Source organism: Chelonia mydas, chromosome 5, assembly GCF_015237465.2.
Source record: "Chelonia mydas isolate rCheMyd1 chromosome 5, rCheMyd1.pri.v2, whole genome shotgun sequence".
Lineage (NCBI taxonomy): Eukaryota > Metazoa > Chordata > Testudines > Cheloniidae > Chelonia > Chelonia mydas.
The window spans coordinates 32,936,474-32,961,457 of NC_051245.2; the positions used below are offsets into that span (position 1 = coordinate 32,936,474).

Sequence of the window (24,984 nt, forward strand, 5' to 3'; positions counted from 1 at the left end):
GACAGGGCTATGTCTTCCTACATGTTTGCACATTGTACAGCACAAACATTAAATAATAGTAAATTAGGGAACATCAGTAGAACTTTGCTTTATATTGGTTACTCTGCTATCTGTTTGCACCAATGAATTCTCTGTGTCAGACTGATCTACTTTGAAGCGGAGTAAAATCATCTGTATGAATCTTATTTCTACAGGAAAGGAATAATAATAAAAAGTTAAATTTTCTTCTTGAGTACTTACAACATGTGTGCAACAACCAATGAAATATATGGAACTTGCTCACACATATTTAAAGGGAAAATATTACCCTAAATCTTTATAGAAAACAATAGGTACCATGAAGATAAATATTACTCAGCAAAATTAGTGCTGCCATGCAGACTGTTTCAGTCTTGACGAAATGTTTTTCAGAGTACAACTGTGATAGTAGACCAGCCTGTAGCCAGCATTATAAATTAAATGTTTAAGTCTTCATTAGAGTGTGGACGTTCCTAAAGTAATTCCTGTTTTGCTGCTGTGTCAAAAATCAAGACTTTGGCTGAATTCTCTTTTTGGATGCATGAAACACATAAATCTTCTAAGGAGTTAACTTAGGTCTGGACTGCACACAGAAGTTGCATCAGTTTAACTAAAGGAATGATGTTGCACCGATTTAGTTAAAGTAGTGCAACTTTATGTGTGGATACACATCATCAGCTAAACCAAGGTAAACCTGTTTGAAAATTATGAAAGAGTGTCCACAATAAACTGCATCAATTTAATTAAAATTAATATCATATCATCAATATCGTATCTTTAGTTAAGCAGGTGCAACTTCTATTTAGAGCCCAGACCTATGTTAAGGATTTGCTAGGGCTCAATCAGTTGACTTAAGCAATGCAAAAAAAAATTATGAAATGTTACTGATGAGCTCTAACCTCAATACACCCCAGGGCAACAGCATTGCAAAACTCTGGATCTGACTCTAGGATACTACTGGATCCAGCTAATTTTTGACAACCATCCCTTAAATTATAATTGCTAAACAGAGAACAAGTATAGCTGCTCCTACTGCACCAATAAAATTAGTACACATCCTGGCATGACGGGGTCACAGAACCCTGGATCTGGCACCTCAATTTTTGGTTTCATCCTTCCTAATTCTACTGCACAAATGTAGAAGCAATTCCTATGAAGGTGGGAAAAAAGTCTGTACCCAACACATCCCAGTACGATGGCACTGCAAATACCCAGATCTGTCCAGTTGTGGGTCCCACTTCAAAAAGTCCATTGTTTAAAAAGAGAACAAGTGTGGCTGCTCCTGCTCCTACTCCCTCAACAACAAAAATACAAAATAAAATACCCAGGCCCCAGTGGATCCCAGTACAATAGTACCAAAGAGCTTGAATCTAGCACCTGAGCCCTTCCAGTTTTTTGTTCCAATCTTCAAAGTTCCACTAAATAGATCTTTAGCTTTAGCTGCTCCAGCTGCACCTTACAAATCTAAACACTGGTATGCCCCAGTAAATCAGCACTGCAAAAACTTGGATCTGGCATCTGGGTCCTTGCAGAACCTGCCAAATGCTGGTCACAAACCCAGAAGTTGTACTGTCAAATCTGAGAACAAGTGTTCCTACTATTTCACCAAAAAAATCAGGACATATCACATTCTGGTACAAGAAAGTTGCAAAAATTCTAATTTGGCACCCATATCTACCTGGTCTTGTTAACTTTTTGGCAGTGTGGCCCCATTTTTACCATCTAAACAATTTCTTCTAGCCCTTCCGAATAATCCAGAACTCAGTGTATCATGGTACCACAGAACCACACAAACGTATCCAGCAATTGAATCTGTCAAGGTTCACCTGGTTTTGGCAGGGAAGACCCAAATTGTATTATTACTAACCAACTGCATTTGAGTCTTCCTTTACAGGAATTCTTCTATATCTTTAGCAACATAGTATGTTCTTGGCTACAACATATATATGTCAATCTCTCCGGTTACTGTGGTGAAGTAAAAAAATTCACTCCACTTTTAGAGATATTAGTGGTTATCCCTTCGCTTCATGCGTCATTATATAATGCCTGCATTTGTAATTTTCACTCCATGCATCTGAAGAAGTGGTGTTTTACCCACAAAAGCTTATGCCCAAATAAATCTGTTAGTCTTTAAGGTGCCACCAGACTCCTTGTTGTTTTGTGGATACAGACTAACACGGCTACCCTCTGATAGTGGTTCTAATGGCATTCATTGTAGAAAGTGAACCACAACATGCATAGGTGCTGGAACTGGGGCTGCTGGGGGTGCCTAGCTTGAAGTGGTTTCCATCATATATAAGGTTTATGGTTTTGTTCAATGACTTTCAGCACTCCCACTATAAAAATTGTTCCACACCCCTGTCAACATGTTGGAATATGGATTATTTTGGTTGACTAGGAAAAGCTGCACATCCACCACATTTAGATCAGGGGTGGCCAACCTGAGCCTGAGAAGGAGCCAAAATTTACCAATGTACATTGCCAAAGAGCCACAGTAATACGTCAGCAGCCCCATATCAGCTCCCCCTTCCCCCGCCCGCTCCCAGCGCCTCCCACCCACCAGCAGCCCCCCCGATCAGTGCCTCCCCCTCCCGATCAGCTGTTTCATGGCATGCAGGAGGCTGGGGGGGGGGGGGAGTGAGGGCACAGTGGCTCAGGGGAGGGGGCAGGAAGGGGTGGAGTGGGGTCAGGGCTTGTGGCAGAGCCAGGGGTTGAGCAGTGAGCACACCCCCAACATTGGAAAATTGGCACCTGTAGCTCCAGCCCTGGAGTCGGTGCCTATACAAAGAGCCGCATATTAACTTCTGAAGAGCCACATTTGGCTCCGGAGCCACAGGTTGGCCACCCTTGGTTTACATGGTAAAACTGGAGTTTGTAGCCAAAACTTAGCTTGATCTAGCAGGATCCAGGCACTAAATCAGGATATTTGTAATGAAGTTGCTTCCAGATGCATCAGGGTCTGAATTGTTTGTATAAGACGAGCATTCTTTTGTTCTCTGTTTATGACATTTAATTAGGAGAGGAACAGGCCCAAAAATTCCTAGGTGCCAATTTGCAACAATTTGTAGTGCATTTGCACCGCACTATGTCAGGGTCTGGGATTTTTTGATACACCAAGGATCCCTGGACGTCTGTATTTTACAGTTTAGGGGCTGGGATGTAAAAAATCGGAAGGATCCATTCCAGGTAGCTCCCAGCCTGGTCTCCCTCCCTACCCCCTTTGCCTTTGCCATTCCCCCTCCCCACCCCCACGTCCCGCGCTTGCCGGAAGGTAGCTGATGATTGGCGCTTTCGCGTTTCCTCTCTGGGCGGAGGAGTTTTGACCCTAGGAGGCCGCCGTTTCGCAGGGGTTCTGGTACCGCTATCATGGCGGCGGCGTTGTCAATGTCAGCGGCTCGGAGGCAGGTTGTGAGGGGGAGAGGCGCGCTCGCTGCCTGCCTGACTGCGGCCAGGTAACGGGGGCGCCGGACACCCCTCCCGGTCCGGAGGGCGGGGTATGACTGGCTTCGGCCGCGGGCCCTGGGGCCCATTGGTGTCAGTGGGGTGGGCAACGGGGCGGCTGTTTTCGGGGGATAACGGGCGCCTGCTCCGGCCCCACCTCCCTCCCCGCCGGGGAGAGCGAGCACCCCCTTGGGGGTTCGTGTAACCGGCGCTCGCAGCCCGTGTACTGGGGAGGAGCTCCCGGGGCCGTTCCCATTCCTCCCTCCCCGGGCCCCTGCAGGGGCTTGTGTCGCCGCAGGCCGGGCTTACCAGGGGCCTGGCCCCCAGCGCTGCTGAAATACAGGCCCAAGGTGCCCAGTTTCTGAGGGCGATGGCCGCTTGCCGAGGTGTGAGGGAGACAGAAAGTGGTGGTGGTCCTTATTCTGCCCTCCTGGTATGATCCCTCTGCCCTCCTGCAGTGCTTTTGCTTTATCCTCACCCTTCTGGTGTTACAGATCAAATATAAGTTTCAGAGTAACAGCTGTGTTAGTCTGTATTTGTAAAAAGAAAAGGAGTACTTGTGGCACCTTAGAGACTAACCAGTTTATTTGAGCATGAGCTTTCGTGAGCTACAGCTCACTTCATCGGATACATAGCATATCGTGGAAACTGCAGAAGACATTATATACACACAGAGACCATGAAACAAAACTTCCTCCCACCCCACTCTCCTGCTGGTAACAGCTTATCTAAAGTGGTCATCAAGTAGAGCCATTTCCAGCACAAATCCAGATTTTCTCACCCTTCCCTCCCCCCCCCTCCCCCCCCCCCCCCACAGACACATACAAACTCACTCTCCTGCTGGTAATAGCCCATCCCTCTTTGAAACCTCTCTTTATAATGCGCATGATAATCAAGGTGGGTCATTTCCAGCACTAATCCAGGTTTTCTCACACCCCCCCCCCCACACCCCCCTCCAAAAACCACACACACAAACTCACTCTCCTGCTGGCAATAGCTCATCTTACAATGTGCACAGCAATAATCCAAGTTTAACCAGAACGTCTTGGGGGGGGTTTGTAGGAAAAAAACAAGGGGAGATAGGCTACCTTGCATAATGACTTAGCCACTCCCAGTCTCTATTCAAGCCCAAATTAATAGTATCCAATTTGCAAATGAATTCCAATTCAGCAGTTTCTCGCTGGAGTCTGGATTTGAAGTTTTTTTGCTTTAAGATAGCGACCCTCATGTCTGTGATTGCGTGACCAGAGAGATTGAAGTGTTCTCCGACTGGTTTATGAATGTTATAATTCTTGACATCTGATTTGTGTCCATTTATTCTTTTATGTAGAGATTGTCCAGTTTGACCAATGTACATGGCAGAGGGGCATTGCTGGCACATGATGGCATATATCACATTGGTGGATGTGCAGGTGAACGAGCCTCTGATAGTGTGGCTGATGTTGTTAGGCCCTGTGATGGTGTCCCCTGAATAGATATGTGGGCACAGTTGGCAACGGGCTTTGTTGCAAGGATAGGTTCCTGGGTTAGTGGTTCTGTTGTGTGGTATGTGGTTGTTGGTGAGTATTCGCTTCAGGTTGGGGGGCTGTCTGTAGGCAAGGACTGGCCTTTCTCCCAAGATTTGTGAGAGTGTTGGGTCATCCTTCAGGATAGGTTGTAGATCCTTAATAATGCGTTGGAGGGGTTTTAGTTGGGGGCTGAAGGTGACGGCTAGTGGCGTTCTGTTCTGTTCTTTGTTAGGCCTGTCCTGTAGTAGGTGACTTCTGGGAACTCTTCTGGCTCTATCAATCTGTTTCTTCACTTCCGCAGGTGGGTATTGTAGTTGTAAGAATGCTTGATAGAGATCTTGTAGGTGTTTGTCTCTGTCTGAGGGGTTGGAGCAAATGCGGTTGTATCGCAGAGCTTGGCTGTAGACGATGGATCGTGTGGTGTGGTCAGGGTGAAAGCTGGAGGCATGTAGGTAGGAATAGCGGTCAGTAGGCTTTCCGGTATAGGGTGGTGTCGATGTGACCATCGTTTATTAGCACTGTAGTGTCCAGGAAGTGGATCTCTTGTGTGGACTGGACCAGGCTGAGGTTGATGGTGGGATGGAAATTGTTGAAATCATGGTGGAATTCCTCAAGGGCTTCTTTTCCATGGGTCCAGATGATGAAGATGTCATCAATATAGCGCAAGTAAAGTAGGGGCGTTAGGGGACGAGAGCTGAGGAAGCGTTGTTCTAAATCAGCCATAAAAATGTTGGCATACTGTGGGGCCATGCGGGTACCCATAGCAGTGCCGCTGATCTGAAGGTATACATTGTCCCCAAATGTAAAATAGTTATGGGTAAGGACAAAGTCACAAAGTTCAGCCACCAGGTTAGCCGTGACATTATCGGGGATAGTGTTCTTGATGGCTTGTAGTCCATCTTTGTGTGGAATGTTGGTGTAGAGGGCTTCTACATCCATAGTGGCCAGGATGGTGTTATCAGGAAGATCACCAACGGATTGTAGTTTCCTCAGGAAGTCAGTGGTGTCTCGAAGGTAGCTGGGAGTGCTGGTAGCGTAGGGCCTGAGGAGTGAGTCTACATAGCCGGACAATCCTGCTGTCAGGGTGCCAATGCCTGAGATGATGGGGCGCCCAGGATTTCCAGGTTTATGGATCTTGGGTAGTAGATAGAATATCCCAGGTCGGGGTTCCAGGGATGTGTCTGTGCGGATTTGATCTTGTGCTTTTTCAGGAAGTTTCTTGAGCAAATGCTGTAGATGCTTTTGGTAACTCTCAGTGGGATCAGAGGGTAATGGCTTGTAGAAATAGATCAAATATAGGTTTCAGAGTAGCAGCCGTGTTAGTCTGTATCCGCAAAAAGAAAAAGAGTACTTGTGACATCTTAGAGACTAACAAATTTATTTGAGCATAAGCTTTCGTGAGCTACAGCTCACTTCATCTGATGCATTCAGTGGAAAATACAGTGGGGAGATTTATATACACAGAGAACATCAAATATAGTGGCTGTTCACCTGGGCCCTTCCTCTGGCCCCCTCAACAAGTTGTTGATTAGTTAATGGTTGCAAAATGTCTTGAAGGCTGAAAGCTTTATAAGACTTCTGTGTTACTGTTTGTTAAGCCAGAGGCCTTAGGCTTGGTGATCTAAACCAGTAGTTCCCAACAAGGGTGGTACATGTATTCCTGGGGGTGTGCAGAGGTCTTCCAGGGGGTACTCAACTCATCTAGATCAGTGTTTCTTAACCTGGGGGCTGCAAGCAGAACAGTTGCTCAGGACCCCATGCCACAGGGCTACAGGAAGATAAGTTACATGTTTCAGCCCCCGGGTGGTGGGACTTGGGCTTCAGACAAGGCTCACAAGTGAAAAACAGGCTGAAGTATCACACTGAAATGTAAATACAGTATTTATATTCTAATCAATCTATTTTATAATTATATGGGGAAAAATGAGAAAGTAATCAATTTTTCAGTTATAGTGTGCTGTGACACTTTTGTATTTTTATGTCTGATTTTGTAAGGAAGTAGTTTAAGTGAGGTAAAACTTGGGCTATGGGAGACAAGTCAGACTCCTGAACAAGGTACAGTAGCCTGAAAAGGTTGAGAACCACTGATCTAAACATCAGGCTTGAGATGTATAAACACGGTCAGACCAAAGTTTCTTATCTTGGTGCCCTTTCTCCTGCCTCAGTGGAGAAAATGAGTTCCATGAGGCTCACTGAGAGGGAGGTTTCTCTCCAGAGGTATCTCAAAAACAAAAAGAGCCTCTGTGGAACATCAAGGACCAATGGTCTTTTTTGGATGAGTGTACTTGGTCGTATTAACAGTCTCTCTTTCTCCCTCTGATGTTTTGGTACTCTGGTTGTCCATTTACTTGATGTCCTCCTCCTTGAGGTGACAGCAATTCAACACTGTGTAAAATGATTCCTGTATCTATTGTGAAATTCTTTAGAATCATAGAATATCAGGGTTGGAAGGGACCTCAGGAGGTCATCTAGTCCAACTCCCTGCTTTAGAATCTGTAAATATAAACTTGACTTATTAATTCCCATGCACAAAGGTCAAACATCAGTTAAAATAACATGTAGCAAGAGATTCTAAAATAAAGATAGCACTGAAAAAGCCTTTTGTTTAATACTAAATGCTTGAGGTTTTTATTTAACTATGGAAAATGACCTTTGTTTATACAAAGATGGTGGATAGTGCACTGGCCAAGTTCAATTCTCTTCTCTGCCTTTAACTTCCTGTATGTGACCTTTGGCAAGTCACTTGGTCTCTTCAGTCTCCTATCTTCAAAATACACCTCTACCCCGATATAATGCAACACAATATAACACGGATCTGGATATAACGCGGTAAAGGGGGGCGCTCTGGAGGGCGGGGCTGCACCCTCCGTGGATCATCAGCTAGTTTGATACAAGATTTTTTGGCTCCCGAGGACAGCATTATATCGGGGTTGAGGTGTAGTACTTTCCTACCTCACAGGGTTGTTTTGCAGATGTGATGCACTCAGTTACTGTGGTAATGGTGGGGGGAGTCATATAAGTAAAAATGGAAAATAGAACCTTTATTCTGTGAGGAGCTCAGGGTTTGCAATACTTTATGGTACACAGTTCATTGCATGACCATGGGTTGCTAAGGGCACATAGAGCCCCATTAACTTTCTGGGGCTCTGCATGAGCACAGCAGTTGACTGGTGTACAATGAATTGGAGGATCAGGGCCTGATTCTGAATGATTTTAAGGTTGAGTTTAAACACCCACAATCAAGGAAATTCTGAGTTCAGCCTGAAACAGCATTCATGTTTTTTTATATATATATATATTTTGACCCAGCAGAACACAGGGTATCAGAGTCCCAGAAGATTCAGGACCCCCATAATTCTTCACAAATAAATTGACATTAGAGCATGCAGCTTCAGAGATATCAAGTTGTGACTATTTTCTGTCCTGAGTTTTTAAAAAGCCCTGAAGTTTGCTTTTATCTTTGTTAAATCAAGTGACAGTGAAGTAGAATAAGAGGAAAGTGGAATGCATGTGACAAGCTTATTGGAGCAAATTACGTAAAGATTCCTCAGGAGCCCAGAAGAGTGATGCTGGAAGCAGGGCCTGCCCTTGACCAAATGACACCCCAGGCGAGGAGTGTCTTCAGCGTGTCCCCCGCCCATTTGTTAAACTTTTGAATACCTTATTTTTTATTTTGTAACCCATTTCATGACTTTGATGCATAATTTATCCCTGTCATTGAAGACTGACTGGCAATGCCCCACCCCTCATATACCCACAAGGGGATGGCTGATAACATTCTTGGAAGTTTGAGGAAAATGTAGTTCTCAGAAACTCTGGAAGGTTCCACAAGATTCTACAAAGGTCCAGAACATTCTAGGAGGTTAATGAAAATGAATCTACATACGGAATACCTGAAACATTTTACTTGAAACATTCTATTTTCCCTTTTGTTGCTAACAACAAAAATAGGACCCTGAATTGGCATCCCCCAAGCCTGGCACCCCAGGCGGTTGCCTGCCCCTAAATCCAGCCATAGTTGGAAGAACTTACACTTTAGTGGTGGTAGTTGTGAAAATTTTACTCTGCTGTTTTACCCCGTAATCCTTTTTTACATAGGTGTATGTGTGGGTGTAGGGTGGTGGAACCTCCTAAAAATAGCATTTATTAATTGAAATATTTTAGCATTGTGGTCAAATGCCACCCAAACAGTTGTATCAAAAATATCTCAGCTGTAGGAATTTAACAGCAGCTGCGTTCTAGTCCTGCAATGAGCTCTGAATGGGTGCATCCATGCACCCACATACAGCAACTTTCAGGATTTTGACACACACCCCACCTGAAGAAGACAATGTGCCAGAAAGATACTGAGTTACAATGAAGTGTCAGTACACCTTCATAATGCACTTGATTTTAAGGTGTTATATCTCAACTGTTAAACTTTGCTGCTTTTAACAAGATAATAATGATTTGCATAGACCTTCATCTTTTTTGGTGTCTTGTATTGAAATTGTCATAAAATGAAATTTTTTGAGGACTTGGAAGAAAAATCTACAGAGACTACATTTAAACTACATTTTTTCTAAATTTTTTTTATTCTAGTTGAAATGCTTTGGTTTTGCTTCTTCTCTCCGAAGAGATGATAGGAATTTCAGACTTCACATGATATTTACAGAAGGCGTTTTCTGCCTTGTCGCTGGATGTAACTTTTGTCTATTTAATTAGATATAGGAATAATGTAGCAGGATTTGCCAAAATCTTCAGAACCGGAGGGTGACAAGAGTTCTCTTAAATCCTGATCATGTACTCCTTGTTTAACTAGACCTTTTCACTAAAGTAAATGAGAAGTTTTGTCCTGCATACGGGATTGGCCAGTACAGTACTTGTTTCTTTTCATGAGTCCTAGACATTGTATTCCCCTCGGGCTGCCTGTTGCCTTGGTTCTCTTCTTTATATATAATTTGTACCTTTTAGATTATGAATTGTCTTATCTGATGTTAGTGCAATGTGGCATTCTCCTGCTTTTCTAGTGGCTTTTACTTATATAAGAGCAGCCAATTTAATTTTGTCACCATAAACTTAAAGGAGCCTTAAAGGAACACTTACTTTTTTTTTTTTTTTTTTTTTAAAGGTAGTAGATGTTGTCATAAGGTCATGTGGTAACAATTGACTTGCCTGCTATATTTTGGCTCCTCAATTTAACTCTACCATTCAGAGTTGGCCGAGTCTTAGAGAAAGTGTTTGCTATAAGAAATGTTAAATAGGGTAGCTTAATATCCTATTCTGGAATAATTAGTTGGTAAAGCATTCAGATACCAAGATGCTGGTTCCTCTATAAGGGACACACTTAGGTGGACTCTGGAACCTTGGATTCAGTTCCTAGCAAGGTTGATATCACCCTTCATCTTTCAGTGACAGATAAATGGTATACCTTGCAGTTTATTGTGTGGGGATCTCTTTTGGATGAGAATTTAAACTGAGATCTTATCTGCTCTGCATGGATTCTGAAGTGTCATAGCACTTTTGGTAAGAATATGGGTATGTCATTGTCCTTGGTTTAAAAAGTGTTCCAGGCCTTACTAGGGCCACTGCCATTTCACTAAAGGGTAGCGTTCTTGTCAAGAGATCCCTGAATAAGATGCTAGAATTTTAAGTTATGAGGGTATTTGAATGATTGGCTTGATGGTCTTGTAGCAGCACGATGCGTTCTCTTATCCAAGTTCAAAATAGGGTTTGATCCATACTGATAGAGGCTTGATGCAGTACAAAAGCAACTGATGTGCCTAGATTATATAAAGAGAATTTCTCTGATAGTTTGAATTGAAGCTGTCTAGAATTAGAATGAGTACCTTCAAGCATCAGGCTCATTTGCAGTGGCCTAAACGAATCCTACAGTCTTGTGTACATGAAGTTTCTGCTATTTCTCTCAGTTTTTGAGCAGAACAATGTGGGTGTCGTCTGAGTTTGAAAATTATTCTTGGGATCATTTTCCAGTAATTTGATGAGAAGTTCTCCTCTGGATTCTCCAGATGACCTTGATTGTTACTTATATTATGACTCCAGTTGAAGTGGTTTACCATGCCAAGGCAGTTAAGTACTTTGCAAAACATGTGCCATATTTGAACTTCTCAACTATGTTGACCTAATAATTGAAAGCACAAGGTGGAGGAGGGATGACAAGTATTTGCTTTTTGCTTAAAAGAATTGAATGAGAGCAATATTTCTGACTTGTGTAGGCAGGAAATGCCAGTGCATGGATGCTAAATTCCTGAATCAGTGGGCACTCATGGCATTTTTTGGTTAGTGGTGAGCCAAACAGGCAAGCAGCAGATGACTTGAGCTAATATGCTGACACAGAGGACATAGGAGTGACTACATTAGAATTGCTTAGATCAATGTTTTGAAGGTTAGTACTCTAACTAGTAATGCAAGTGCAATCCACATTTCTAGAGAGAGCGGAAATTACAATAAACACACTCTCTTTTTTCATGATGTATTTCAGGTCAGAGTGGAAAACTGTTGCCTTCCATGTCAGAAGTAATTGATTTCATGTTCAACATCTAGTAACATGCATCCTACAATGTCAGATTGTCCTTTAACATTTTTCTTTAATTTCTGACAGCTACAGTGTGCTGTGGTGGATAGATGATCTTTCTTGAATGATGTATTACCTGCCAGGCATAATTTTGTTGTAAGGATGTTATCAATATGATTGCTAGTATTGGAGTAGTACATCATAAGTACTTACTCGACTATCAGTATGTGAAAACAGAGATGTATTTATGGAGGTGGTGTGGCAGAAATTCTCCAAACTTGTCATTAAATGCACGCTTTGTGTCCAAGCAAAATAGGAAACCCAGAGTAGTAGTTGAATCTTGTTCTTGAGTTTGTATGTATTGTAGCTATGTAGATATATGTTCACAATAATTAGAAACCAGTCTTGAGAACATAGAAGAATGACAGAGAAAAGAAGCCAACAGATCTGTTCATTTCCTATCTTGCTCCTTTGCCAATTACACAGGAAGAGCATGGTAATGAATATAAAAGGTAAGGTAATCCCTTAAATTTGTTTCCATAAACATACTTACCAGATAATTTCATTGTTTTTGTTTGTTAGTTTAATGGAACATTGAGTGAATAAAGTGGATTGCATTGAATGAGCTTCAGAGATCTGGAGCTTGGTAGAGCATAGAACTGTGAAAATTATCTGGTGGTATACCAGAATATAAGCAGGCTTAACTCTCCCACCCCATTTTTCTCTCTCTCTCTCTCTCTCCCCATTCTACTGCCCCATTCTTTTCTCTCTGCATCTAGTTTGTCTCACTTCTTAGTTTATCCAGTTTAGAAGTTGAAGAAAGAATCCATTTACCTAACCCTCCAATGTACAAACACTTCCAGAGATGTGGTTTCCAAAATCAGACTAATTAGCAATATGCGTTTCTAGTTGTTTTCTAGGCTAGAACAGTTCTTATGCCTAGGATTTTTGAGCAAACTGGACTGACAGATTTAAAAATCTGCTTATCTGCTCATTACTAGTGCTTGTTTGAATGTATTTTATGTGGCTATATGTATATATAAAAACTAACCCTTGGAACTGGTGAAAACAACAGAGTCCTTGTGGCATCTTAGAAACTAACAAATTTATTTGGGCATAAGCTTTCGTGGGCTAAAACCCACTTCATCAGATGCATGGAGTGGAAAAATACAATAGGCAGGTATAAATATACAGCATCTGCTGAGAAAATGGGAGTTGCCTTAAGAACATAAGAACAGCCCTACTGGGTCAGACCAAAGGTCCATCTAGCCCAGTATCCTGTCTTCCAACAGTGGCCAGTGCCAGGTGCCCCAGAGAGAATGAACAGAACAGGTAATCATCAAGTGATCCGTCCCCTGTCGCTCATTCCCAGCTTCTGGCAAACAGAGGCTACGGACATTTATTCCTGCCTTACCAAGTGGTGGGTCAGTGCTAACGAGCCAATTCAATCAGGGTGGATGTGGCCCATTCCCAACAGTTGACAAGAAGGTGTGAGTATCAACAGATGGAAAATTACTTTTTGTAGTGACCCAGTCACTCCCAGTCTTTATTCAGGCCTAATTGATGGTGTCAAGTTTGCAAATTATTTCCAGTTCTGCAGTTTCTCATTGAAGTCTGTTTTTGAAGTTCTTTTTGTTGAAGAATGGCCACTTTTAAGTCTATTATTGAGTGTCCAGGGAGATTGAAGTGCTCTCCTACTGGTTTTTGAATATTATGATTCCTGATGTCTGATTTGTGTCCATTTATTCTTTTGCGTAGAAATTGTCCAGTTTGGCCAACATACACGGGAGAGGGGCATTGCTGGCACATGATGGCATATATCACATTGGTAGATGTGCAGGTGAACGAACCCCTGATGGTGTGTGTGGCTGATGTGGCTATGTCCTGTGATGGTGTCCCTTGAATAGATATGCAGACAGAGTTGGCAATGGGGTTTGTTGCAGGGTTTGGTTCCTGGGTTAGTCTTTTTGTTGTGTGGTGTGTAGTTGCTGGTGAGTATTTGCTTCAGGTTGGGGGGCTGTCTGTAAGCGAGGACTGGCTGTCTCCCAAGGTCTGTGAGAGTGATGGATCGTCCTTCAGGATAGGTTGTAGATCCTTGATGATGCACTGGAGAGGTTTTAGTTGAGGGCTGTAGATGATGGCTAGTGGTGTTCTGTTCTGTTCTTTGTTGGGCCTGTCCTGTAGTAGGTGACTTCTGGGTGCCCTTTTGGCTCTGTCAACCTGTTTCTTCACTTCACCAGGTGGGTAATGGAGTTGTAAGAACACTTGATAGAGATCCTGTAGGTGTTTGTCTCTGTCTGAGGGATTGGAGCAAGTGTGGTTGTATCTTAGGGCTTGTCTATAGACAATGGATCGTGTGGTGTGGTGTGGTCTGGATGAAAGCTGGAGGCATGTAGGTAAGTATAGCGGTCAGTAGGTTTCCAATATAGGGTGGTGTTTATATGACCATCACTTAGTTGCACTGTAGTGTCTAGGAAGTGGATCTCTTGTGTGGACTGGTCCAGGCCGAGATTGATCGTGGGGTGGAAATTGTTGAAATCCTGGTGGAATTCCTCAAGGGCCTCCTTCCCATGGGTGCAGATGATGAAGATGTCATCAATGTAGCGCAAGTAGAGTAGGGACGTTAGGGGACGAGAGCTGAGGAAGCGTTGTTCTAAGTCGGCCATAAGAATGTTGGCATACTGTGGGGCCATGCAGGTACCCATAGCAGTGCCGATGACTTGAAGGTATAAATCGTCCCCAAATATGAAATAGTTGTGGGTGAGGACAAAGTCACAAAGCTGAGTCACCAGGTCTACCGTGACATTATCAGCAATACTGTTCCTGACAGCTTATAGTACACCTTTGTGTGGAATGTTGGTGTAGAGAGCTTCTACATCCATAGTGGCTAGGATGGTGTTTTCTTGAAGATCACCGATGGATTGTAGTTTCCTCGGGAAGTCAGTGGTGTCTCGAAGAGAGCTGGGAGTGCTGGAAGTGTAGGGCCTGAGGTGAGAGTCCACATAGCCGGACAATCCTGCTGTCAGGGTGCCAATGCCTGAGATGATGGGGCGTCCACGATTCCCAGGTTTATGGATCTTGGGCAGCAGATAGAATACCCTTTGTCAGGGCTCTAGGGGTGTGTAGATTTGTTCCTGTGCTTCTTCAGGGAGTTTCTTGAGCAGATGGTGCCGTTTCTTTTGGTACCCCTCAGTGGAATCAGAGGGTAATGGCCTGTAGAATGTGGTGTCAGGGAGTTGCCTAGCAGCCTCTCTTTCGTACTCCGATCTCTTAATGATGACTACGGCACTTCCTTTGTCAGTCTTTTTGATAATGTCAGAGTTGCAGTAATTTGTGTGGGTTTAGGTGCCCAAGTATGAAAATTTTGACCAGATTTGTTAATTGATTTGGCCAAGGTCACAGAGTGAGTCAGTAGCAAGTAACTCACATTGCCTAGCTCAGAATTCTGTGCTCTCAATTCTGTTAAGACATGCTTCCTTTCAGATATAAAAACTTCTGTGCCAAATATTATTTTTTCATTTGGAAAACAGATTTTTTTTTTTTCACTCTTGTGTTTAATGAAGCTTTGTTTTGGTTGCTTTCTTGTTTGTACTCCAGTATTACCTGTCATGTTGACAGACCTCTTAAAATAGCGTTAGTTAATTTGTGCTTCTCCAGTTGTCTGGAATGACTACAATGTCAAACAAATCACTAAATATTGAAGTTCTAGAAGTAGTGACATCGTTTTTTCTTAACTGTGACATAGTGGATTTGTAACAATATTTTGACTCTGGAAGGTAATACTCAAAAGGTAACTATAAATCATAGGGTAGGACAAATTTTTATTCCAATTTCTCTTTTAAAATATGGATTTATATATATATATATATATATATATATAAATAAAAATAACACATCACAGCAAGAAAAATGTTTGTTTGCTTTCTCCCTAATGGAGTTACCTCATCACACCCAGAACTAAGCCTAGGTAGGCTAACTGTGGCTGAGATATGCCTGTGCACATCTTGCAGTTGGATGTTTGATATTGTGGTTGTAAAGTAGATCTTGGGGAATGGAGTCATTGATAGTTTATGCACAGAGAGAATAGTGTTTATACAGTGCCTAGCATAGTGGAGACCTGTACCAGAATACAAATAACTAGTAATAAGCAATCAATTGACATGTCATTCTCTGCCAGTCGGCAGATGAATCATATTCATTACTCGTGTCCTCTTGATATCTGGTTATTGATGGATTATTTAAATTTCTCCATAATTGGGATTTTGAGGAGCTAGCCACAGGTTCTTGAATTCATTTAATATTAGATACAACTATCTTGGTTTTTACAACAATTTTTTTCTCTTAACTAATAGGTGGAAGAATATTGGAAAGAGCTGTTTGGTCATTTACCATAGCTGAGATTTTTCAAATTGGGAATGACTAGCATGTTGCAGGAATTACACATCTGCATCTAATATTAGTGTATGACAATTGCTAACCTGTTTCAGGTACAGCATGTTAGAGAAGATGTGCCATCAGATTTAGAGTGAGCATTGGGAAGCCTTTCTTAACGCAAATGTAAACATAGGCTTTGGAAATATCTGCCGTGTCAATAATGCAAAAGACACATCCAAGCTTTTATTTTTATTTAAATAAGATTGTTAGAATACTGTTCTTCAGGAGAAATTCTTTTTAAATTGTTCTTTTGTCAATGGACATAGCAGGAACAGCAGATAAAGTTAGTAATGCACCCCCAACCCCCCTTTAACTCAGATTTGGTTTACACTATGGGTATATCTGCAGTAGTTATGTGTGTCTGTAGGGGTGTCTGTGACTGACATTCTTTCCGTTTGGCATTGTCTGAGAGGAATAATAAACACTTTATATTTTCATAACATTACATAAACTTTTAATCCTCAACTCTCTTCTGAAGGTCAAGTAGTTATCTTCCTTTGCAGTTGAGAAAATAAAGATACACAATGCCGCGCAAGTCAGTGACTGGATTAAAACTGAAGTGCTGGAGCCTGGATGAGAAGCATACTACAGCCTCTGTAAGAGAGATGGGGGGGGCTCTTGCCACCCCAGATGGAGGGTGGGTGAGGCTCTGGTGCAAGGGGGAGCCATTCAAGGCCCCATGTACTGGTGTTTTCAGGACTCCAGATTGCTTTATCCAGCCGTGCATGTTTGCATCCTGTATGAGACAGAACTCTGACCGAGATTTTCAGCCCATTGGCTTGGCCCCGCAACTTCCATGTTCTCTCCCATGGCACACATCTTGGTCCTGATGAGCCAGGAGAGCTATTGTCCTGCTTTTGGGCAGCAAGAGTGTGAGAATGCTCTACTTATGTAATTAATTCCCCCTTGTGGTAAAAGCTACATGGAAAGAAGAAGCTGTAGCCATGTTCTGACCCAGGGAATAGGGGGAACAACATGTTGAGCTTATATCTTCAGTAAAATCATAAATTCAGCTGCCAAAACTTAGAATTCTGCTGCCATTTGGCAAAATTCCAAAGACTTTCAGGGGAAGTGGGATCCCAGCATATGCAGGGCCCTGATGATAGAAGTTAGTGGTGATGGTAGAACACCTTTTATGTCATCTATTTTACTTTCTTGGTAGTAGAAATTTTTCCAAACAGTCTATTTTCTAGTGCTCTTTGTATACTAAATCTTAAATGACTCTTGTATTGGGGCTTCTATCACTTTTTTGGAGGAGCTATTTCATAGACTGATAAATCTGACCAGAAGGAGATCTCACTGTTTTCTGGCTAAATGTCCTGTTCTTAACTACTTTCCATTACATCTAGTTGCACCTTTTTGTCTCCCTAAATATCCTTGTAGAGGAGAAGACACCAAGTTTTTAGTTGATAGTGGGAAAAATATTGCCTTTTGGGTTACAAAAATGACCTTCAATAGATGTCTTCTGTAGCTTTGGGCATTATAACTCGGTCAACTGTGGAGTCACAGTTTTCCACTGCCAATTTCAACTCCAGACAATATTTACCTCACTATGTAAACAGAAAAGCCAAAAAGACAGCTTTTTGGGTGGTGGTTGGCTTCAGTGACTGGTAGGAGCTGTTGCCTCCAAAGCAATCATTTTCCAAGTGTAGTTAGCATCAGAATTTTTTAATTTTATGAACTAATGGAAATTCTGGATAATTAAATGTAAAACATTTGAGAAACGAAACAGTGCTTGCTACCTCTGTAGGATGCTTTTTATGGCTCCTCACAGCATAAGACAGAATAGGCTATGGATGAGTATCTAAAATTTTTATTTTTATTGGAAATAAAAGCAAACCAACATGATAACTGTGATTGTGTTAATACCTATGTACTGTCTCATAACTGTCACCTAAATATGTTAAGTAGATATGGGAGTAGGACAAGGGTGGGTTAAAGTGATCAAAATTTAAATTCTTGGCTGTGTCCTAAGTTATTTGAAAACAGCTATTGTGTTGCCACTGTATACATAATTTGTACTACAGATAAGGCATTTAGTATGGTACTACTCCAATGTTCTAAACTTTTAAATTTTCCCATTTATTTAAGTAAGCTTCAAAACAGTGTTTTACATAGCAGAAATTTGTGGAAATATTAAAGAAATGGGTTCTTTCTTGCTTATGATATTTATGTATGTGGATGAAGGGAAGACTTAATCCTGTTCATGTCTGTTTCGCTTATTTTTTATATTTAGTTTCCTGACAATGCTTTTTTGTGCACTGCTGGTTCTTTAGAAACTAAAAAATGAACAGTTTTCATTTAGACTCCAGTTTTTAACATGGGGCCACTATTCCTGGAACAATGGCAGTAGGGGGGGAAAAATCACCTTTTGCACGTACTGTTAACTTTCCTATTATTGACTGGGTTGTGGGAATGAAAAATCATGTTTACTGTAATCCTGAGAAGCTTTACATACTTTTATAGGGAAGCTTAAACCTACTCTTAGTATAAATAGACTGAGTGAAGTCTGTGCGATGCCTTTACTCTCTGCACTATTTTATCTAGCAGTCTTAATAGATTTGGTTGAGTCCTGTGGTGATTTAAACATTTTCTTTAAGAATTTTCTGCATTTACTTTACTTTCATCCTGAGACAAAAATGTGAGGAATTTCAATGTTTTTAAAGTTTGAGTTCAGTTAAGTAAAAGCAAGGCACTGTCACATTGCTAAATGTTTTGTTTCTATAATGAGGTTCATTGTCTTCTTCTAAGAACTTAAATCTAACTTCTTTACAAATGTGTATCTCGAGATTGCTCAGAAGTGTCATATATAGTCTTCTGTAACTAAATAAAATAGGTCCTTTGATCAGTCTAGCAGGAGACAAGGTCAAAAATGAATTTCACCTTCTTAATGTATATTCAAATTTTAATATTAGAACTAAAGTTTACATCAGATGTACTTGGGGACCTGAGAGGTCTCTTTTTAAACTAAAAATATGTGTAAATTTATCTATTATGTATTTCAAGGTGACATTGTTCCTTGCTGGCCAGTATGGTATATTTAGATACCATTTTGTTAACAAGCCACCTCCAGCTGCTGTAATTTATTGCTGTCTGAATCTTCCCTTGACCTGCGACTGATGTAGAGAAAGTAAATTAACTTTTGACTGTGCTAGACAGACTGTAGGCAGCCACAGAATTTGTGTGGGCAAACATTTCTTGCAGCTGTTTATAAGACTGGACTAGTAATATAGAAGTTTATTTTCATACTGAACTTTAATTCACTATTTTAAATTTTTACTTTTAAACAAATATTTGAAGGCACATCTTTCATAAAGTTTGGCTCCTTAATATCTGTCTACCTTTCCCAGTTGCCATCTTAATATCAGTCTAACAAAGTAAAAAGCCTCCCACAAAATGCTAATGATAAAATTTGTATTAATGTACATAACAGAATGTAAATAAATATTAGGTTTTAATTGACATTTAAGTAGATCTTTTAATCTTTGATACTTCATGCACAGAAGCTCTTTGGGAGATATTAAAACAACCTAATTGAGAGGCTGTACATGATTATAGTAATAAAATAAGGCATTCTTTTTAGATATTTGAAGGCCTAATGCTAAGAAAAATGAGTGATTTAATCTTTTTTGTAATCCTTTTTTAAAACAACAATGTAGAGCTTTTTCCTGCAGTAGTCTGACACTTCTGTGATGCATTCAAGGAATCTTTATATGCTCTCTGTAAATTGTTTAAATGCAGTTTCACAATAGTAATGTTTTGTCTGAGTGTAGATGGTGATGGTGTTGAAAATAAGAAGCCACAGGTTATACTCTCGATATTGTTCCCTGTGTTTTGAACTGGAATTTATAGTAAGAGTAAGCTTTGCATCCTGAGCACTAGTTTTGCCTTAGGGGTTTATTCCACTTTGGAAACTAGTCAGCATTAGCAGGTAGTCCTTTAAGGAGCTAATAGCTGCTCAAAAGGCAAGAGCATAGAGAGAGACTACAACAAGGAGAAAGAAAATATAAAGAAAAATCAAATGGGGTGGAGGAAGGGAATAATACAGTAACTAAGAGAACAGGGGACCATAAGAAAATATAGAAGATAAGCAAACTATTTATTTGGGGTTTTTGAAAATGTCTTTCACAGTAGTCTAGATTAAGCAGAAAAGCAAATAAGAAATTAGCTGTAAATAGAAAATGAGAAGGGGAAATTAAGATACATGAAGTCTGGAGAGGAAAAAGGTGGAGGGAAAATACAGTTTAATTTTTCTCAAAATAAACTACAGTAAAATCACCTTATGTGATAATAACATACAATAATGTATCCCTCATCTGTCTAAAGTGTTAGTGTCCCAAGAGAGTAGATATTTACATGATATAATGTTCTCCGATATATATCAGGCGTGTCTTCTAAATTAGTTTTACATAATTATTATTTTCAAATGTGTCCCAGAAAGTTTGATGTATCTAGATATTTGATGTAACACTCTGTAAAACTATAATTGGAGACCCTAGCAGGAGGTAACTTGCATTGTAATTGGTTATTTGTTTCAAGCCAAAGGCAAATGTGCATGATAGAAGTTAATTATTTCACAATATTGCCCACAACAAAAGAGCATTGTGATTAGACTCTTCGTAAAAAACAAAAATAAAAGTAATACTTTTTATATTCTGTGTTGTCTCTAATGGCAGGTTTTAAATCTTATTGATACAGTGTAATGAGGTTAAAGATCAAAAGCAAATATGCTGCACACACTAATGTTCCACCAGAAGTCCACCTGGAACTATTGACTACTGTAGTCTGGCCAGATTCTGTTTTAAGAATTCTAATGATATTTCGAACACAACATGACTTTTATTGGATGTTCAGTTAATGTTGATTCCTGGATGTGGGATTGCACCCTTGTGTGTGTTTAATATGCTTCATTTATCGTTGCATCCAAAGTGTCATGATGGTTGTTCCACACTAAGTACTGTAAAATGCAGGTCGGCAGCAGTTTAACATATTAGAGCTGGAAACAAATCCACAGATGCATAATACGGCTTAAAAGCAAGTGTAATGAGTAAGCAGCAAGGTGGATCATTATGGTGGAACAGTGACAGTGAATAAGATGGAGGTGGATTTGAGGACAAAAGCTATAGATCAGGAAGGAAACCAAAGGTTGGGGGAGAAAAGCAGGAAGAATGAAACAGGGCAGGATTTCAAGGGAGTCCATTATTTTGGTAATCCCACTGTCATGACTAGAGTGAACTCTTGACTGCAGACAAGTCTGTGAAATAGTGAGTTTCATTTAGTTGCTACTTCCAGAATGCATTTCTTCCTTTCACTGATATTATGAAGTATTTCAAATTGAAACGCATTGGTTGTGTGTGAAATAGCTTGTGTGTGTGTCATAGCTGTCCTTGCAATTGTGGCTTGCTAGCCAAACAGATAAATTGGCTTCACTTGCGGACTGAAAATGTGAAACCAAGAAGTTTCTCAATAACATTTTAAAAGATTATTTCCCCCACAGTTGGATGTATGGTTCTTAAGTGGGAATATTCTGGGGATATGGAAGTCAAGAATAAGATGCACAAATTTACAAGCCAGGTTTTGTGGCCCTCGCTATTTTGGGTTACATCCAGACCTGTCAATACAGTGCATGTTACTATAAATGCTCAATGAAATAAAAAGGGAGGCAACATCAAGAGGAAAGGCTAGACATGCAGTAATCTAGTATAACCTAAAATTTATGTAAAGTTTCTAGTGGTTTTTTGCATTGTTTTTTGTTTAATTTTACACAATTCAGGATACATTTTATACCAGAAAAAGAGCACAGACTTCCCTACCACAGAGGTGGGCTATGGATAGAGCCCGGTGTGGATACAAAATGTATATCTGCATCCAATCTGCGATCCACACCCAATCTGCTATCTGAAAAGTGGTCTGTGGATATTCGCGGGTGTGGATATAAAGCAGATATCCACAGAGTTGTGGGGCTCTAGTTGTGGAACTTGAGTTTCTTTCATTCCTTGCGGTGTTGGCATTAAACCCTGGGACTTCTGTTCTTTTTACTATAAAGAGAGCACTGAGCACAGTTTTTATTTACAGTTACTATTGATGTGACCTGAATGTATGTATGTGTGTGAGGGGAGAAGTTTGACATTCAGAAAACAGACATAGCAAAATTAGATCACCTGTATTTTTAATTGAAATCCCCTCCACCTTCAGCCTTCTCCCCATTTCTCTTGACCCTTTCCAAAAATAGATAATCCCCAAAACAGTCGATAGTTAAGAAGATGCTGCGTAGGCCAAATTAATTAAATACTAGTAAATGTTAGGATTGTTTCCCCTCTAACATCCAAATTTCCACTGTTGCATTGAGAATCTGCCAACTCAGGATTATGATCAGAGGTTAATTTCCAGATGTGTCTCTTCTGGTTTAGGGAGTAGTGCATAATGGCCTTCCGCAGTTACACACCAAATTGCTGATCAGAAATTGTACTACAGCAGATTGCAATAGTAAAAACAATGCAGTCACTTGACATCAGTGGAACATCTTATAAATGACCCCGTTGTTAAAGAAATTAATATCCACAATCTTGTCCTTTTTATATCACATGTTCTCTGACAGCTACTATAGTAATTTAAAGTTGGTCTTAGATTGCTTCATTCTTAGTGTGCTGAGCCACTCTGACAAAAGTGCTTATTTCCTTTTTAATCAAGTATTTAGTACTTACAAGGTCATGAGTTCAATTTCCAAAGACAGGTGATCTTCTATACTTGTTGGCTTTGATATATGATACTTGGTAGTTAGCAGCCAAAGGTCAAACAATGTTAATTTTTTTTTGTATTTTTTTAGGCACGCTCCAGATGAGCAACACCTGTATACCTAAAATGCAGTCTTCTCTAGCAGAAAAGCAAATTCAGTTAGCACATGTAAATTGGGATATATATTTACATTATACATCAACTCTTCATCACAACTGCTTATACCCGCAACACTTTTTTAAAGTTTTCATTTTCACAGTTTGAATTTTTTTTTCCATTTTAAAGTAACAATTTCTGTAGTTTAGATTAGACTAGAACAGTTTTCCTTTCACCTATCAGAAACTCAGTTTTCTGTGTTTATCATTTAACATCATTTTGAAGACAGAAGAAATTATGATGTGCCAGCATTTTCTAAGAATGTAGCTACTTTTAAATGGGGGACTTGCTTCTCCTCCAAAACTAAGTTATTCATGCACTATGTGCCACAAAATTGTAATACACAGACTTCACATAAGCTGTTTTTTAAACAGATACACATATGTATATATATATAGAGAGAGAGAGAGAGAGTTTTTAGATCCATAAACTATTTTTACTAATTTTATTATGATATCTGTATCCTACATGAAAAAATGCCCTAGTTTGTTTTGAATCTACTTCTTAATCATAATATATTTCTAGCTTTTAGAATATAAAATGAACTGTCCTGGAGCCTTTGAGCTCGTGTACAATAAATACTGCTTAGCAAGTTACATTGGTTTAATGTATAACTTTGTTTCACATTCACATGCTTGGTCTGACTTTTTCTTAGATTATTTCTGCTTTGTCCCTTTCTGTGCAAGAAAACTGTTGGGTTCCCAAAAGTAACTTTCTGTTCTGCTTTCAGAGTAACAGCCGTGTTAGTCTGTATTCGCAAAAAGAAAAGGAGTACTTGTGGCACCTTAGAATTAATGACTTAGCCACTCCCAGTCTCTATTTAAGCCTAAATTAATAGTATCCAATTTGCAAATGAATTCCAATTCAGCAGTTTCTCGCTGGACTCTGGATTTGAAGTTTTTTTTGTTGTAAGATAGCGACCTTCATGTCTCTGATTGCGTGACCAGAGAGATTGAAGTGTTCTCCGACTGGCTTATGAATGTTATAATTCTTGACATCTGATTTGTGTCCATTTATTCTTTTACGTAGAGACTGTCCAGTTTGACCAATGTACATGGCAGAGGGGCATTGCTGGCACATGATGGCATATATCACATTGGTGGATGTGCAGGTGAACGAGCCTCTGATAGTGTGGCTGATGTTGTTAGGCCCTGTGATGGTGTCCCCTGAATAGATATGTGGGCACAGTTGGCAACGGGCTTTGTTGCAAGGATAGGTTCCTGGGTTAGTGGTTCTGTTGTGTGGTATGTGGTTGTTGGTGAGTATTCGCTTCAGGTTGGGGGGCTGTCTGTAGGTAAGGACTGGCCTGTCTCCCAAGATTTGTGAGAGAGTTGGGTCATCCTTCAGGATAGGTTGTAGTTCCTTAATAATGCGTTGGAGGGGTTTTAGTTGGGGGCTGAAGGTGACGGCTAGTGGCGTTCTGTTCTGTTCTTTGTTAGGCCTGTCCTGTAGTAGGTGACTTCTGGGAACTCTTCTGGCTCTATCAATCTGTTTCTTCACTTCCGCAGGTGGGTATTGTAGTTGTAAGAATGCTTGATAGAGATCTTGTAGGTGTTTGCCTCTGTCTGAGGGGTTGGAGCAAATGCGGTTGTATCGCAGAGCTTGGCTGTAGACAATGGATCGTGTGGTGTGGTCAGGGTGAAAGCTGGAGGCATGTAGGTAGGAATAGCGGTCAGTAGGCTTTCCGGTATAGGGTGGTGTCGATGTGACCATCGTTTATTAGCACTGTAGTGTCCAGGAAGTGGATCTCTTGTGTGGACTGGACCAGGCTGAGGTTGATGGTGGGATGGAAATTGTTGAAATCATGGTGGAATTCCTCAAGGGCTTCTTTTCCATGGGTCCAGATGATGAAGATGTCATCAATATACCGCAAGTAGAGTAGGGGCGTTAGGGGACGAGAGCTGAGGAAGTGTTATTCTAAATCAGCCATAAAAATGTTGGCATACTGTGGGGCCATGCGGGTACCCATAGCAGTGCCACTGATCTGAAGGTATACATTGTCCCCAAATGTAAAATAGTTATGGGTAAGGACAAAGTCACAAAGTTCAGCCACCAGGTTAGCTGTGACATTATCGGGGATAGTGTTCTTGACGGCTTGTAGTCCATCTTTGTGTGGAATGTTGGTGTAGAGGGCTTCTACATCCATAGTGGCCAGGATGGTGTTATCAGGAAGATCAC

The 24,984-nt window shown here is 40.8% G+C and overlaps 1 protein-coding gene across 4 annotated transcripts in view; it reads left to right on the top strand.

The window, feature by feature from the left end:
- The first annotated feature begins 3,308 nt into the window (after window positions 1–3,308).
- Window positions 3,309–24,984, top strand: part of NDUFS4 (NADH:ubiquinone oxidoreductase subunit S4) — a 64,905-nt gene continuing 43,229 nt past the window's right edge. Inside the window, exon 1 of one of the 4 annotated variants that reach the window (XM_007052811.4) lies at window positions 3,309–3,470. In XM_007052811.4, coding sequence (XP_007052873.1) covers window positions 3,385–3,470 — 86 coding nt within the window. In that variant the 5' untranslated portion in view covers window positions 3,309–3,384. The remainder of the gene's footprint in view (window positions 3,471–24,984) is intronic. The other 3 variants (XM_043547122.1, XM_043547121.1, XM_043547120.1) reach the window with 3 other exon arrangements.